The sequence below is a fragment of the Herpailurus yagouaroundi genome, unplaced genomic scaffold, assembly GCF_014898765.1.
Source record: "Herpailurus yagouaroundi ecotype Mexico unplaced genomic scaffold, PumYag 428, whole genome shotgun sequence".
NCBI lineage: Eukaryota > Metazoa > Chordata > Mammalia > Carnivora > Felidae > Herpailurus > Herpailurus yagouaroundi.
In genome coordinates, this window is record NW_024412645.1 from 5,474,245 (window position 1) to 5,490,706 (window position 16,462).

General features: G+C 51.5%; 1 protein-coding gene across 3 annotated transcripts in view; it reads right to left on the reverse strand.

The window, feature by feature from the left end:
• MYO18B (myosin XVIIIB) overlaps positions 1-16,462 on the reverse strand; it is a 256,340-nt gene that overhangs the window by 27,911 nt on the left and 211,967 nt on the right. For all 3 annotated transcript variants that reach the window (XM_040463958.1, XM_040463959.1, XM_040463960.1), the window contains 2 exons: positions 8,948-9,078; positions 315-359 (listed from right to left, as the gene is read on the reverse strand). In XM_040463958.1, coding sequence (XP_040319892.1) covers positions 315-359; positions 8,948-9,078 — 176 coding nt within the window. The remainder of the gene's footprint in view (positions 1-314; positions 360-8,947; positions 9,079-16,462) is intronic.

Here is a 16,462-nt window from a genome sequence, read left to right on the forward strand (position 1 = left end):
AATAGGAGTCCCAGGTACAGAGGGAAATAGGGTCAGATATGTGTGTCATTCTGAGGTAATAGGGAGCCACTGAAAGTATTTGGTGGGGACAGTGGTATGGAAAGTCATGGGCTTCTCTGTCTAAAAGAAGTTGGGCTGTTCAATAATGTGTCCCCAGTGCTATATGTTGTGACCATGGAGTCAGAGCTATCGTGGCATTGCCAGTAATTCTCCAAGCGGGCGTGCATGTTCCCTCTGCGGACTGGACCCGGAGAGCCAAGGGCTTGCCCTTGGCTTCAATGTCAACTGCTCAATTCCACTCAGGGTTCACTTACATCTCTTTTCCGCCACGGCTGGTGCAGTCCACTGCCGTCTGGACACTAGAAAGAGACACAAGAATGAGTCTGTCCCCCTTGTGCTTCCAGGGGAAGAACATGGTCTTCGATGTCAGACAAACTTCCAGCCTTTGCCCCTGTGTGATCTCAGGCAAGTCACCCTCCTTCTCTGACCCTCCTGGGCTCCTTTGTAAAATGCGGTGATGAATGGGGTTTGGTTGTGGGGCAGACTAAGCGAGATAACCCTTGTAAACGTCGCGGCCTGGTTCCTGACAAATAAATAGTGTTGATTAAAAGGCAACAACCATTATCCCTGCTCTTGTTTGAGTACAACCAGTACTGCTGTTATTAACAGCGTCATTATTGTCAACAAGCAACGCGTTTGCTTTATGTTCTTTGTGAGTGCGAGTGAATCAGACAAGAGGGCAGGTGGCCAGCTTTCCAGGGCGTTCTGGGCAACTCCGAGACTAATTACAGTGGTAGCTGTTCCTTAGGGAGCATCCCTTCATTCAACAAAGATGCTCTACCTGTGATCTCATCTAACCATCCCGCCTATCTCCATTTAGTGAATGAGGAAAGGGACACCCTTGTAAGGTCACATAGCTTTGAATCCATCCCAGGTCTGTAAAAGCTATTAACCTCATGCTCTTTACCAGTTGTCCCGCATGCGGGTGTGGACAACCGGACCACACCCTCGGACACCAGAGACCTCATCTGAATCCTGGCTTCACAAGCCAGGGCCTCCCGCTTTGTTCTTCGCATGGAATCTGGGGAATTCTTTCCTTAGAAAACCTGGTTGTTCTCCAAGGGATGTACCTGTGGTTCCTTGGTCCCTATCCTCGAGGATCCGTCAGTCTTGGGGCTCCTATTCATATCTATCTGTCCCCACCAGACTGCAAGAGCCCCTCATGATCCAAGAACGTGTTTTATTCATATCTTTAGCCCCAGGGCTCAGGCCAGACCAGAAGTCCTTTCAGACAATGTTTTGTGAATCCAATGAGCTCCAGCCATGGGCTAAGTCCAACCTACAAACGTTTTTTATAAGTAAAGTTTTATTAAAACACAGCCACACTAACTCATTTCCATGTTGCGCATCACTGCTTTTGCTCTACCGTAGCAGAGTAGTTGCAAGAAAGATCATGTGGCCCCCACAGCCTAACATATTTACTATCCAGCCCTTTATTTGTTATCGTTTTTTAAAAATGTTTATTTATTTTTGAAAGAGAAAGACAGAGCATGAGCAGGGGAGGGGTAGAGAGAGAGGGAGACACAGAATCCAAAGCAGGCTCCAGGCTCTGAGCTGTCAGCACAGAGCCCGACGTGGGGCTCGAACTCATGGACCCCGAGGTCATGACCCGAGCCGAAGTCAGACGCTTAACCGACTGAGCCACCCGGGAGCCCCACTGTCTAGCCTTTTAAAGAAAGGATTGCTGTGACCTCTCCACCATAACAAAAGCAACCTTTGTGAATGACCCTGGGAGAAGAAGAAGAACGACCCCCAGAGATGCCCATGATCTAATCCTTAATCCCAAGAACCTGGAGCTACATTTCCTGACACGGTAGAAGGGACTCTGCAGATGTGGTTAAGGTTAAGCATCCTGAGATAGGGAGATTATCCTGGATTATCTGGGCGGGCCCAACCTAGGCCCTCACATCCTTCAAAGCAGGGAACTTTCCCCAGATATGGTGAGAGGGAGATGTGGCTATGGAAGATTGGCCGAGAGGCAATATTGCCGGCTCTAGAGATATAAGTGTCACAAGGTGTTTTGGTATCTTCTACAACCTGGAAAAGGTAAGGAAATGCATTCTCCCCTCGAGTCTCCAGAAGGAACACAGTCCTTTTGATACCTTTATCAGGCCAGGGAGATCCTTGCTGGGCTTTTAAAAAAAATGTTTATTTATTTTTGAGAGAGAGAGAGAGAGAGTGAGAGCGAGCACGAGGAGGGCAGGGGCAGACAGAGGGTAGCAGAGGATCCGAGGGGGGCTCTGTGCTGATAGCAGGGAGCCCGATGAGGGGTTCAAACTCACGAACTGTGAGATCATGACCCGAGCTGAAGTTGGATGCTCAACCGACTGGGCCACCCAGACGCCCCAATCCTCGTTCGGCTTCTAAACAACAGAACTGTAAGATAATAAATCTCATGTTGGTTTAAGCCACGAAATTTGTGTTAATTTGCTACGGCACACAAAAAAAAAACAAAACAAAAAAACAAACAAAAAAAACCAACCCTGCAGTAGAACAAAACTGTCTTTGCTGGGTGACCCTGAATCTTCTTGAGGATCTATAGACAAAGTTTTGATGGAGCTTTTCTTTAAATGCTTACTGATTTATTTTGAGAGAGAGGAACAGAGGATCCTAAGCAGGCTTTGCAATGACAGTGCAGAACCCAACTCAGGGCTCCAGTTCACAAACAGAAATCATGCCCTGAGCTGAAATCCATAGCCAGATGCTTAACCGACTGCGCCACCCAGGCGCCCCTTGATGTAACTTTTTAACAAACTATTGAAAATACTTTAAAAAAACCCCACTTTGCGGGGAGTGCCTGGATGATTCAGCGGGTTAAGTGTGTGAATGGTCGGACAGCACAGAACCTGCTTGGGATTCCCTGCCCCCCTCTCTCTCCACCCTGAAGTGGTCAATGTGAGTAGATCCGATTCTGATCCTCCTGCTGCTCTGGGTCTTTCCATGCCTCTGCTGGGTTAGGGTTGTGGAAAGAATAAGACACTGAGAGAAAAGGCGACCAAAGCCTAGGGGCCTCGCTGTGTGGCACGGGTCTACTCTCTTTCCTGCTTGCGATCTCAATTTCCCTCATTTGGGGTAAGCCTCTGGCTCCTGCCAGACTCTGGCTATCACAGGAGCTAATCCCAGGGCCCGCATCTGCCTTAACAGAAAGAACCGGGTTTTCTAAGCCAATATTCTCTATGAGAAATCAGCAGGCAGCAGGCGTGACCCATCACTGCTGTATCAATGACTGTCGCACCCTGTATCACCACGCAGGGAAAAAAAATGGTGAAGAATCTTAAGAAGCAATCTCATAAGAGGGTAAGATTATCAGGGGTCATTATTAGTGCCTTCGAAGCCCTGTGACTCTGGAAAAGAACCAGCCGCGAGAAATAAAAAGACACAGGTATGGATGCTTATGGAAAATAATCTTACGTTTTTACGGAAATTTTTATCTGTGCACTGGTTGCTTTTGCCTGTGAACTCATGTCACTGCACTTTCACAGAACTCCTGAGGTTCAAGTCAAGGTCTGCTGGCCATTCTGCCTGTGGACTTCCTGATGAATTACCATCCAGGCTGGACCCCACGCTACCCGCCATTTTTGAAGGTCTCGACAAAATGGAGTATGTCTGAAATAAAGAGGCGGGGTGGAGACGGGCTTCTGGAAGCCACCTCACGCCTTATGGTCTGAGAAACTGCGGAAGGCACTTAACAGCTTCGTTCTGAGGTGGTCTGCAGCTTGGAAGGAGGGGGAGGGGAAAGGCTTTCAGGCTGAAGCAGGCTATTTTGTTCTGCTGTGATCCTGAGACTCATTGAACCAGATGGGTAGAAATCGCCACCAGGTTGACTTTTTATAAGCCGTGGATTATTGGTCCTGGTAGATACTGGAGTTTGGACACCACAGTCTACAGAGCCTTTGCATTCTTGGAGACTTCACAGGGGCGTCTAAGGGGTCAGGGAGAGAGACCAAGTAGGGAGGCTTGACCCTGAACCTTCATTTCTTTCGGCACTCCATCCTAAGTTAGAATTTTCTCCAGGACTTTGTGTTGGTATACAAAATAAAAAGGGGCGGGGTTCTACTTGAGAGGGAGTTTGAAACCCACTGACCCTTTTTTTTTTTTTTTTAATTTTTTTTTTCCAACATTTTTATTTATTTTTGGGACAGACAGAGACAGAGCATGAACGGGGGAGGGGCAGAGAGAGAGGGAGACACAGAATCGGAAACAGGCTCCAGGCTCCGAGCCATCCGCCCAGAGCCCGACGCGGGGCTCGAACTCACGGACCGCGAGATCACGAGATCCCGCGAGATCGCGAGATCGTGACCCGGCTGAAGTCGGACGCTTAACCGACGGCGCCACCCAGGCGCCCCCCCACTGACCCTTTTATCCTATGAAGAAAGAGTCTCTGTGCTCCAAGTTCCAAAATGAGACTGCATTTTTTACTGCACCCCTGTCTTTTTTTTAATGTTTATTTGTTTTGAGACAGCAAGAGTGAGCATGAGTGGGGAGGGGCAGAAAGAGAGGGAGAGAGGGAGAATCCCAAGCAAGCTCCCCCTACTGTCAGCGCAGAACCCACTGCAGGACTCGAACCCACAAACTCTGAGATCATGACCCGAGCCCAAATCGATAGTCGGACGCCCAGCGGACGGAGCCACCCAAGCACCCCAACGTACCTCCTGTCATAACGTAGAAGGTGAATATTGCTGGGGGTGGTGATGATGATGATTTTAATGCGTTGACTAGGCAAGCAGAGGCCCAGGAAGGGCAGGAGACCTGGTCCGCATCTATTTGGCGGTGCAGCCCGGACAGAACCCTGTCTCCTGACTCATCGGTGGCTCTTTCTCTCACGTTGGCGCACGTGGCTTTTTAAGAACTTGTGCCAAGCATTTGCGGACAGGGGCTTGCTACTAAGCAAGATAATTAATTACATGTCTTCTGTTGTGGTCCTTCAGCGAGAGTCTCCATCAGACAACTCCAGTCTAAACGCACACACTGCCTGGGAAGTAACGCGTGAATGCGTTGGCCCCAGGTCCCAGTGACACAGACACGCATCCACCAGAGTGACAGGCCAGTTACTGGGTGGAGAACAAGGACCGTGACAAGAGAAAGGGGGAAGAAGGGGTCTGTTGAACACGACAGCAGAGTTTGCTTATCGGGAGTGTGGGGGGTGGGGTCCGCCTGGAAATCATCGCGGCCCCTGCACTTGCTGCCTGAGCCCAAGCCGGCTCCTCGACTTCTCAAACTCCAGTGTCCTCATCCACAAACTGGGTACCAGCCTCAAAAGTTGGGAGACAATGTCTACAAAACAAGTGGGTTGTGCAGCCTGACACAAAGCGGGTCCTCAGCAAAGAGTACCCGCCTGGCTGGGGGATCCAGTCCTCCCAAGCTAGAAGGACGCTCGGAAAGCCAGATGGCCTCCGTGGCATCATTTAAACGTGTGCTATCCTGCAGTAGGGAGCCACGCTTGGGAATGGGGCATCAACCTTCTCAGAATAATGGAGACAGGCTCTGAGTCTGTATCTTTTTAACAGTCTGGCTGGAGCCCAGGACCCCTGATAAATAAATTAACTCAAAACTGTGCCCGTGGCGGGAGCTGCAATCTTTGGAGCGACCCACATCTTCCCACTTTTCTCACTGCGGCCTAATTTTACCCAGGCTGAGAAACATACAAGTCACATACAACACAGCAATGGAAGGCACCTTTCTAGAGCACTGGTCTCCGACTGGGCCAACTGGAATTGACACACTCTCAGCTGACCTAGGAGTCAGAGGTCATCCATCGACCTCGCCACACTTCTCCCCCCCCTCCCCACCCCCCCCCAGCCCCCAGAAAGGTGAGTAGCTACAGACCCTGGGATAGCCCCAGGAATAGATGGGGCCGTCAGCTGACACATCTCTCCCTCCAGGAGTAATCAGCTTGCCCCAGGCCGCGGGGAGAACAGCTTAAAGCATTTCCCCCATTCATCCGAGAAGGCTGACGCCACCGCTGAAGTCGCAAGGCAGAGCCTGAGTGCAGGAAGGCACGGGAGTCAACGCTGCCACACGGGCCGCCTGGCTTTCCGAGCACGTAACCACGTTTCCAGCCTGGAAGGCCTGTTACGCTTGGATTGAATTCCCAACACGGGGAAATGTGACTTTTCATAATTTGAACAAGTCTCTTAAAGAACCTTACCTCCAGCAGAAGCACCACACACACACACACACACACACACACACACACACACGCTGTTTCTCTCTCTCCGCCCGGTGGGTGTGAATCCTAATTGAGAGCTCAGTTTGGAGAGGTACTTCGACGAATCCCTCGGGCTCCCATCCAAACCTCGTACCCCGGGAGATGAGACAATTAAGAAGGAAGTACACCGTGGAGCCATCAGGATGGGGGAACAGGAGGAGAGGCTGGCACCCAGGTAGGAGCTGGGGCTTTCCTCCGGATGTTGGCTCTGCAGCCTGGCAAGGCACGGACTGCCGTTCACTGCCGATAATCATTTCAATGGCAGTGTGACCAGAGAACAAGGTTTGTGCCATATTAATTCTTCGAAATGTGTTGAGACTTCTTTGTGGGCACTTTCCCCCCCCCCCCCCCGCCCCATTCTTGTGCCACTGGTCAGATCTCTGCTCTGTGTCTAGTTCAATTCCAAGTTAATGGGGCAGAGAGTCAGGATGGAGTCTCGCTGAGACCCAAGGCCATGAAAATGCAGACAGGAAGCTGGGGTTCAGATGGGATTCCCGGGGACCTCAGAAAAGTAGGATTGGGACAGAAGGTGAGCATGAGGCTTTTCACCTGGAACAGAAAGAGATAAGCGTGCCTCCTATCAAGATGAGGGTGAGGGCAGGGTCCCTTTAAGGCCCTGAAGGATCCCCTCTAAGCTGAGACTGGAGTGATGTCTGTGACCCTCTATGACCTTGCCACCAGGATCTCGCTTCCCAGGCTCCTTGCTTCCTGTCATACCTCTGCCCAGTCTATACCCACACCTGCAAGCGCCCACACCCTGTGCCTCTTTCCAATTTGGTTATTTTTATAACTTTCATTTGTTCTGCTGACAGCTTTCATTTATTAGAAAAGCTATCTTAACACCCCAAACCCAACTAATCCAATTAAAAGTGGGCAGAAGATGTTCGCAGACATTTCTCTAAAGAAGACCTACAGGGGCGCCTGGGGGGCTCAGTCGGTTGAGCGTCCGACTTCAGCTCAGGTCATCATCTCACGGTCCGTGGGTTCGAGCCCCGTGTCGGGCTCTGTGCTGACCGCTCGGAGCCTGGAGCCTGCTTGGGCTTCTGTGTCTCCCTCTCTCTCTGCCCCTCCCCTGTTCATGCTCGCTCTCTCTCTCTCTCTCTCTCTCTCGGCCTCTCAAAAGTAAATAAACGTTAAAAATAATAAACAAACAAATAAATAAATAAAATCAGGCGTATCAAGTCTGTAACTTACAGGAGCAAAATCTCCTCAAAGAGGAACCAACCTAGTACAGCGAGGACTAGGTTTGTTCACTGCAGAAACTTTAGAATATGTAAATACGCTTGAAGCAAACCAACATTTAGGTCACCAGCAATGCCTTCCACCAGAATGTTGGTGTGTTTCCTTCTGGGCTTTCCTTTCCCCCTTAACGAGGCATGGTCAGCTCTACGGGCTCTCCCCACTGGCTAGACCGCAGCTGACCCACGTCACTGCTTCCTTCCCTCACTGCCCAGCTCATGCCCACACCTCCTACAGGTCAGCAGCTGGCTCCTGCTTCACCCTATTAAGAGGGGTGTGACAGGCAAAGGTCTAGGATGGGAAACTCAGCAGCCCCGGGTTTTGCAGCACCTAATTTGCTGTGCGACCCCGACCTTCCCCCGGGTCCTCACGAGAGTGGAGAGGGTTGCACTCCGTGGTCTGATCGTTGATTGTTGTGGCTGCAACGCATGCCATCCCCCCACAGAGGCAAAGTCCAAGAGGGACCAGGGGCCGATGCAGCCCACACAGGGGTGTGTAAGGAGGGCTCCGCCTCTGAAGGTTAGGTTAAGGCATCCTGTTTCTTCCCAAAGCAATCGCAAAGAAGATGTCTCTCCCTGCTGCCCAGGCTTTGCGACAGAGGCTGGGATGGGTTCCAGAGAGGTGACAATGCCAAGGTTGCAAAGGCAGCTTTGGGGGACAGGACGCTATGGACCTCCTGCACGGGCTCAACAGCCCGGGCCCATGTGGCCACCCGGGGCACCCCTGGCCTGCGGCAGCTCGAGACTTGAGTGGAGATGGTAGGAAGCAACCTGCCTTCCGAGAAAGGAGAGAAGCCCTGACACTGAACTTGAGAGGCCTTGCCTATCACCTGCTGGCTAATTTTGCATCCTCGAATCAGTCGTTGCCTTTGTGAAGCGATGCCCATTTCTGGGCACAAACACAGTGCACACCCTTACAGCCTGCGTGCCTGGTTCTAAGCGATGTCCATCTGGTACCTCATTTGACTCTGACAATCCTACCAGGTAGGCAGAGGGCTGAGTCCACGGAATGCCAATCTGCAGATCAAGAGTGGTCAACCCCTGGCCATTTCACGTGGTCGGTTCAAAGTATTACGTCCACTTGACGCGTGAGGGGACTGGGCCCAGCTTGGACGCGTCACTGGCCACGATGACAAACTGGAGCCCACTCTGCAGACACGTCCCAGGGTCACCTCCCCTAAGTCTTGGAGAGCTGGGCCAGGTGGTTTCGGTGGCAACAAGGAGATGCTGACACTGGAGAGGAAGCAAGCATCCTGCCCCTCCTCACGGGAGCCAGCCGGTCATCCCTCCCACCGTGAGATGCATCCGGGTGTCCCCGCAGATGCGGCCCCCGGAGGACCCGAGACAAGGAGTTCCGTCTACCAAAGGCTGCAGGGCACCCCAGGGCCCCAGGCCACCTGCTGCACCCCGCTGCGCCTGCCCCCCACCCCCCATAGGTTACCTCTCCGTGTCACTGTCGCTGGATGCCAGCTCCTCCAAGGCTGCCTGCAGGTCGGCAATCCGCCGGATGGACGTCTCCAGGTCTGTCTGGAGGGTCTGTCTCACTGCCGAGAGGTCCTCCACGTGCTTCTCCTGGAGGCAGAGACCACAAGCGCATGTTGGCTTTGGGCAAGAACCCACACACCTGCCAGAGCTTCTGGGGAGGAGACACACGCTGGGCTGAGTCAAGTGTTCACTGAGCACCTAGTACATGGTGGGCACCCCTTGAGGCACGCTCCCTGCACAGATGGGCTTATGGACCCTCAGAGAGATGCTTTGAATTTTATAGAGGGCAGGGGCGTTTGGGGGGCCACCGGGGCGTGGCCCATGGACAGCGCTCACTCATCCACGCTGGGGTTCTGAGCCCAGCGTGTCCGACCCCAGAGCCACGCTCGGAACCTGCACCACCCACTTTGCACCATGTACTACACCCTGGATGGATGAGCAAATGTATGAGCCAATTAATGTTTCCCAGACCAGTCACCGAAGCTGGTTCAGGAAGCTGAGTCTGCCTCAGGGTTGGATCTGCAGTGGGAGATGGGGGTCGGCTGGGGAGCAGACAAGAATGGTTCGCGGGGCGCCTGGGTGGCTCAGGCGGTTAAGCGTCCAACTCTTGATCTCGGCTCAGGTCATGATCTCACGGTTCGTGAGGTCCAGCCCCAGGTCAGGCTCTGTGCTGCCAGGGCAGAGCCTGCTTGGGGTTCTCTCACTCTCTCTGCCCCTACCCCACTCGAGTGTGCTCTCTCTTTCTCTCTCAAAATAAATACACTTTTTAAAAAAGAACGGTTCCCTTTCCACTGTGCCGTGCCATCCTCAGAGGGTGCAAAAGCAAAAACTGACAAGCCAACGGGGCTCGTCCCAGAGCACCCCACTGCCGTTTACTAAGATCTTTCTGTGCCTGGCACTGTGCTGAGCGTCTTACCCTCAGGACCTCCCTCCCTGCTTAGAAGCCTGGCGGATGGCTATCATTGCTCCCATTTCGCAGATGAGAAACTGAGGCCCGGGGAAGCAAAGGCTTAATGGCAGTGCTGGAACTCCAGCTCCACGCATCTGCCTCTCCTCTGTGGGCTCATCTCTTCCCCTTCCGACCCTGCCCTAATCGGATTCTGTCCAGACTCGGGAAAACCTCTGACTTCCATTGGCAACTGGTTTCACCCACAGATTTCACCCACCCCTACCCTTTAATTGCAATGATTAGCAACTGAGGGTGATTTTGCGCTCCCCCCAGGAGACACTCACTGAGCAATACCTGGAGACATTTTTGGCTGTCACACCTTGGTGTGTGTGTGTGTGTGTGTGTGTGTGTGTCACTGGCACCTTGCAGGGATAATGCCCAACATCCTATAATGCACAGGACAGCTGCCTCCACAGAGCATTACCTCGCCCAAATGTCCACAGTGTCCCTGAGAAACCTCGGGTTAAACCCAGAATCTCACCTGCCAGCAGGTAAGCCCAGGGGGAATCAATCAAAGGCAGAGGGAGGTCTATAGGGGAGGATGCTTTGAGCGGTGGTGTTGAGGATGGGGAGAAGCCAAAAGCAGCCTCATCAGCCAACAACTGGGGATCGGCAGGGGGGTCACGGTGTACCACTTTGGCGCTCTTAGACATTCCCGTTGGAAATAAGGGCTGTGGCAGCATGGAATGCTTCTGCAGAATGAAGGCACGCAAGCGGGATAGAACGGAGGACTATTGTGTCCCTAGCAGTCTGCAAATAACATGCGCGCAGTTGGAAAAACACTTAGGAAGTTGGTAGCATTTATAAGATGAGGATGAAGGGAGTGGGTATTATATATAAAATGTTTCTTTTAAGCTGTTCTAATATTATTTAAGGATTATTTGCCGACTTTAAGACATTTTTTCACATTAACGTTTGTTTATTTTTGAGACATTAAGAGTGTGAGCAGGGGAGGGGCAGAGAGGGGGAGACAGCGAATCCGAAGCAGGCTCCAGGCTCCGAGCTGTCAGCACAGAGCCCGACGCGGGGCTCGAACTCGTGGACCCTGGGATCATGACCTGAGACGAAGTCAGGCACCTAACCGACTGAGCCACCCAGGTGTCCCTTGTTGACTGTTGTTTTAAGGAACATATCTATACCAACCACTGAGGGCGTGGAAGGGGCAAAATGTAAAGACTTAGGGTCAGACCTAAGCACAGTCCCTGGCTGCCCATTTAACTCACTAGCTGTGCAACTTCAAACAGTTTACAGCCCCTCTCTGAGCCTGGGATTGTTGCCTTTGTTTCGTAGATGAAGAAATGGAGGCCAGTGAAGGCATCCAGGGCAGTAAGGTACAGAGCCTGGATTTTAAGACGGTTCTTGCCCCCGCTCCCAGGTCAATGATCTTTCTGGGGCTACCTGTGCACACCCCCGGCGAAAGTCAGGGAGGAGCAGGGGCTGCTGCCCAATTATGGGGACATGCACAGCTCTCCTTTGCAGAGCGGCTCAGCCATTTCTGCTTATTGTGAGTCTGTGCCTTTCATCTGATTCTGAGGTTTTCCAATTTTAACGAGAGAGAGAGACAGACAGAGAGAGAAAAGGCAAAAACTGAGAAGCCCAAGGGCTGAGCAGAGGAGAAGCGGCGTGGAGAGAGGCGGTCGGGGGGGGGGGGGGGGGGGGTGACAAGGAGCTGGAAATGCATTGCAGTTGATCGAAGCCGCCAGCTGTGAAATCCCCATCTTGGTGCTGACAAGGTGAGAGACGGTCCGAGGCAGGGCACCCCCCTCCCCCACCGGGCAGGAGGCCAGTGGGCTGTCAGAGGAAATAACACACAGCGTGGGATGGCTGAGGAGGTACCTGCCTCTGGACGCCCACACGTCAGCTCCTAACGGCACCCAGGGAACTGGCTGGGCGCGAAGTCCCTGTGGCTTCCGAGCTCAGCCCCTTCCTGGGGGCGACAGAATCAACCACCTTCTCCCAGGCGACGGGGCACCTGTGTCTTTGTAAGACACGGAGAGGCTGCGCAAGGGCCACGGCTGGGCCGTTTTAGGCATGTGGTGAATGTTTATTTGGGAGATTGGGAAAGTGAGTCGGGAGCAGTGGAATGGCCATGCAGCCGGGAGAGGACAAAGCCGAGATGGGCGGCCAGGTCTTGGGTTTCTCAGTAACAGCTCTTTATGCCTCATGAGCCTCAGGGATGAGAAGGGAGCACAGAGGTCCCCTCCCAGCTGTGCCTGGGTCAGCTGTGCCCATGCAATGTCACACGGAACCCTCCCGGAGCCTCCTGGAGGGCAGAGGACGGGGCCACCAGGGACAGGCACTGTCATCTCAGGGGTGGGTGACTCTGGGCTGGGACTAAGCAGGGGGGCAGAGGAGAGGAGGCGCTGAGACGAAGCAAATCTGTAATATCATGAAAGACAAAGTGGCCTCTGGACCCAGGGTGCCGGGGTTCAAATCCCAGCTCTGCCATTCACTGGCTGTGTGACCTGGAGCCAGTGGATGAGACTCAACCTCTCTGATCTCCAGAGAGGAAAGGCTTGGCCAACGCTGGCACTGCTATCATTTAATTCTCAGAGGAGAACGAGGAGTGACCGGAGTGGGGGGGGGAGCATTGCTGAGGTTTGCCAAGGTCACGGGCGAGCAAGGACTCTGGCTCCAAGGCATTTTCAGTGCCCTGCAGAGGAAGGGTGTGGGTGAAAAGCAAGGGCAGAGGAGGGGATGAGGTAACCAGACAGAGCGAGGAGAGCTGTGAGCAAAACCATCCATAGGCATGCCTGGGGTGGCTCAGTCCATTAAGTGTCCGACTTTCTGCTCAAGTCATGACCTCACAGTTTCATGGGTTCGGGCCCTGCGTCGGGCTCTGCAGCAGCAGCGTGGATCCTGCTTGGGGTTCTCTCTCCATCTCTCTCCCTGCCCCTCCCCTGCTTGCGCCGCCTCTGTCTCTCTCCAATAATAAAACAACAACAACGAAAGAAAACCCTCCGTAGATAAGGGTATCTGTGTGGACCAAGGACGGGGCCCGGGGGAGTCACATCAGACTCAGCGGGAACAGCGGGAGACAGTTTGGGGAAGTCTAGAGTATGTGCCATCAGTAATCAGCAAACCTTTCCTGCTTCAACTTGGAAGACAAATAGCGTCTGCTGATTGCACAGACCAAGTCATTAGGAGAGTGGATGCGGTGCCCCAAACAGCGTCCCTGGGGCAGACAAAACAATGCCCCCGCGGGAGACCCCTCGGGAGACACACAGGGGACACGCAAGAAGGGGGCACAGGGGAGGCATCCTCTCTCGCGTCTGGGAGCCTGGGACCTTCTTCCATTCTCCACAACATCTGACTAACAGTGCTTGGGATTGGACTGGGACCGCCACGTGCACATGGGGTTGCGTTTGGAGGCCAAGCGTGAAGCCGGTCTTCTCTGTTTTCATCTCTCTTTGGAGGCTTGAAGCGTGAAGAAGTTGGGGGAGGAATTAGGATATGGAACTATTCAGATAGTTAGACGTATACGGCAGAAACCCACTAGCAAATATGCCCACGTTCATCTATGGCCATATACACACTGTAATAACACACAACATAGATATTATATACATGTATGATATATTCATTACATGTATGTATATGTATGTTTATATACCTTTCATTCATTCAATAAACATTTATCGAGCACCTACCGTGTGCCAGCCCTGATCTACGCACAAGTGATGCAGGCTAAGTCCTGGCTTCTGCGGAGTTCAACATTCTCGCAGGGACCTCACCTATCTGTATTGCTGGTGTTCAGAACATAGCAGGCGCTCAGCGTATGTTTGGGGATCGCATGAATGGTGTTATAGCATGACTCTAAGTGGTGAATGAAGGGGGGGGCCTGGGAATTCATTACGCATACGTACTTCCACGCACACAGAGATAAATACAGTACTGTGTGTATGTGCTGACCTCCCCAGCATCGCTTAAGAGAATCATTAACCCTTGTTAAACTTCCAGGCTACTCCCCCTGGAACATGCCACACAGAGCTGCCCGTGTGGGAGGTCGTTCATACGATAATTAGTAGCTGCAATTAAAATCATCTCCTCCTGTGACATTCCATTGGAGGCTAATATTTAAAACCGTTGTTTGTTTTCTCTGCCCAGGGCATCTTTAGCAGACGGCCTCCTGTCTGCAAATGCGCAGGACTCACGCATCCGTTTCTGCGGCTCGAGAGGTTGCCTCTACATCCTTTCAAGGTATCCCACTGCAAAGTTCATTTCTCCTAGTTTATATTGTAGATCAGGCCATCTCAAAACACCTCCTGAACATAATGAAAACTCACTTTGTTTTCTTCTGATGCGCTAAAGACAAATAGAAATGTTATGTTACAGAGCCTGCCTCCCCCCCAAAAAAAACATTACACACAAATATATATGCTATTACAAATACATATAAGCACGCATGAACACACGTGTACGTGCATATATTCAGATGCACCTGTGTGAACATTCCCAGTCTGACACATAGCACATACTTAATAAATATTTGTTTAATTCATTATTATGTGAGTATATTTATTTCTATTTTCTCAAATGGGCAGGTCCCCTGCTAAATGTATGAAATGCCACATCTCACATAATTTTTATGAGAGCCCTCAAAGTCAAGTGCGACACAAGCACATAAGAAGTAACTTGAGGACATGATGACAAAGTAATGGCAGAGTTATTATCTCAAGCGGTGAGAGGTCAGGTGACTTTTGTTTTCCTTTCTATACTTCTCCAGACTTTCTGCAAAGAATACGGATGACTTTTCTTATCAGAAAGTTAAAAACTATATAAGATTTTATTTCTGTCTATGCTGCGAGGAACAATCCGCCGGACCACCCGCTCAGTGCCTCCCACGCTGGCCTCATTATCCCCATTTTACAGATGAGCAGACTGAGCCTCGGAAAGGTGACATCATCCACCCAAGGTCGTGCACCCAAGACACAGTGATCTACAGCTGGACCCCGGTGTCCTGACCCCAGCCCATGGCTCTTGTCCCCTTTGCTCCTGTTTTACCCAAGGATATTTGTGTCTCCAGAGGTGGGGGGAGTCTTCTCTGAAAGAAGTGATGAGATGATGGGGAATTTCCATTGTTTCATTCAAATTGTCCCAGGGTCCCTTGCCTGGGAGAAATGAGGCTGCGAGGCAAAATAAAAGCCCTGTCAACGGTGTCCTGGCTAGAGTTCCAGGGTCATATTGGCAATGGAACAAGCATTAGCATGGAGCTTTGAGTCTCAGTGTGGGAAAGGAAAGTCTTGGGGTACCCAGTAGAAACCCCCAAAGGAAGCACCAGATTCTCTTACTTAGCGCCCAACCTCCAGCAACAAGAGGGGTTAAGGATAAGGTGGTCATCACTACGCAAAGTCCCTTTCTTCACAATCTTCCTGCAAATTAATTATTTGATTCTGTGTTTATCATGTGGTAATAGACACAGAGAGACTCACCAAAGACCCCGAAGTCACACAGCTAGAAAGTGACACACAGATTCAAGCTCAGGGCTGCCTGTTTCCAAAGCGTCAGTAAATACCTAACAACTCCTCCCACCCTTTTCTGCACCTGCAGCAGGCATGTCCAATCGATCCCTGCATACACCCAGGCAATCTAGGGCCAGAGTCCCCTCTATGAACCACCAAGCCAAGCGCTTCATCCAGTGGCCCATCTACGAGCGTCAGCCGGAACTCCCAATCGTGCCACACCCTAAAAGACCTCCATCTTCCTGGAAATGCATCCTGAATCCTCAAAGAAGATACTGATATTAGTTGGTTGGTTGGCAGGCGAGAGGGCCAGGTCTCCTTGAAAACTGGTAAGTGCTCTGTGGAATTGAGAGACCCTGGTCGGGGCGGTGGGGGGCTAACAACAATATGGGAACAGCAGGAGAAATGAAACGCTTATGTGAATTTTGAAGAATTCTTAATCCTTCCTTCCTTCCAGTCCCTCATCTGGCAAAATTCAAGTATGATTTCCAGACAAAAGATCATGGCAAGAAACAAACGAAATAATGTATGGTGGTGTACATCTGGTCTACCTAATATGTGGGCACACACTTGATACGTAACAAAATGTCCTTCTTTCTATGAAAAGACTCAGAAAGTATGAAGCCTGCAGGTATCACATAGCAAGGACAGCCTCATTTTTCAGAAAATGTAGTTTTATAAGCCTGTTGCTTTTTTGTTGTTGTTGCAACTGGAAGGATTTAATACAGTGCCTCAAAGTAGCCTCTATCAGTTGAGAAAATAGAAATAGCTCTAGATCATTCAAACAAAAGAATTTAATACAGGGAATTGGTTATTCAGATGACAGAAAAAGGTGAGAAGCCAGGATAGATTAGCAATGGCAGGAAGGCACTGCCGACCTAGAGCTCGGAGGACAAACCAGAATGTTGGGCCATCCAATGGGAGGCTGCCTGGTGGATGGGAGGCCATCCAATGGGAGGCTGCCTCAGCTGCTGCCGGGGATGCACCCCCAAGGTAGTGCAAGAGAGGGAGAAATATCCTGGCTTCTCTCCCTCTCCTGCTCATTGTCCATTGCCGCCTT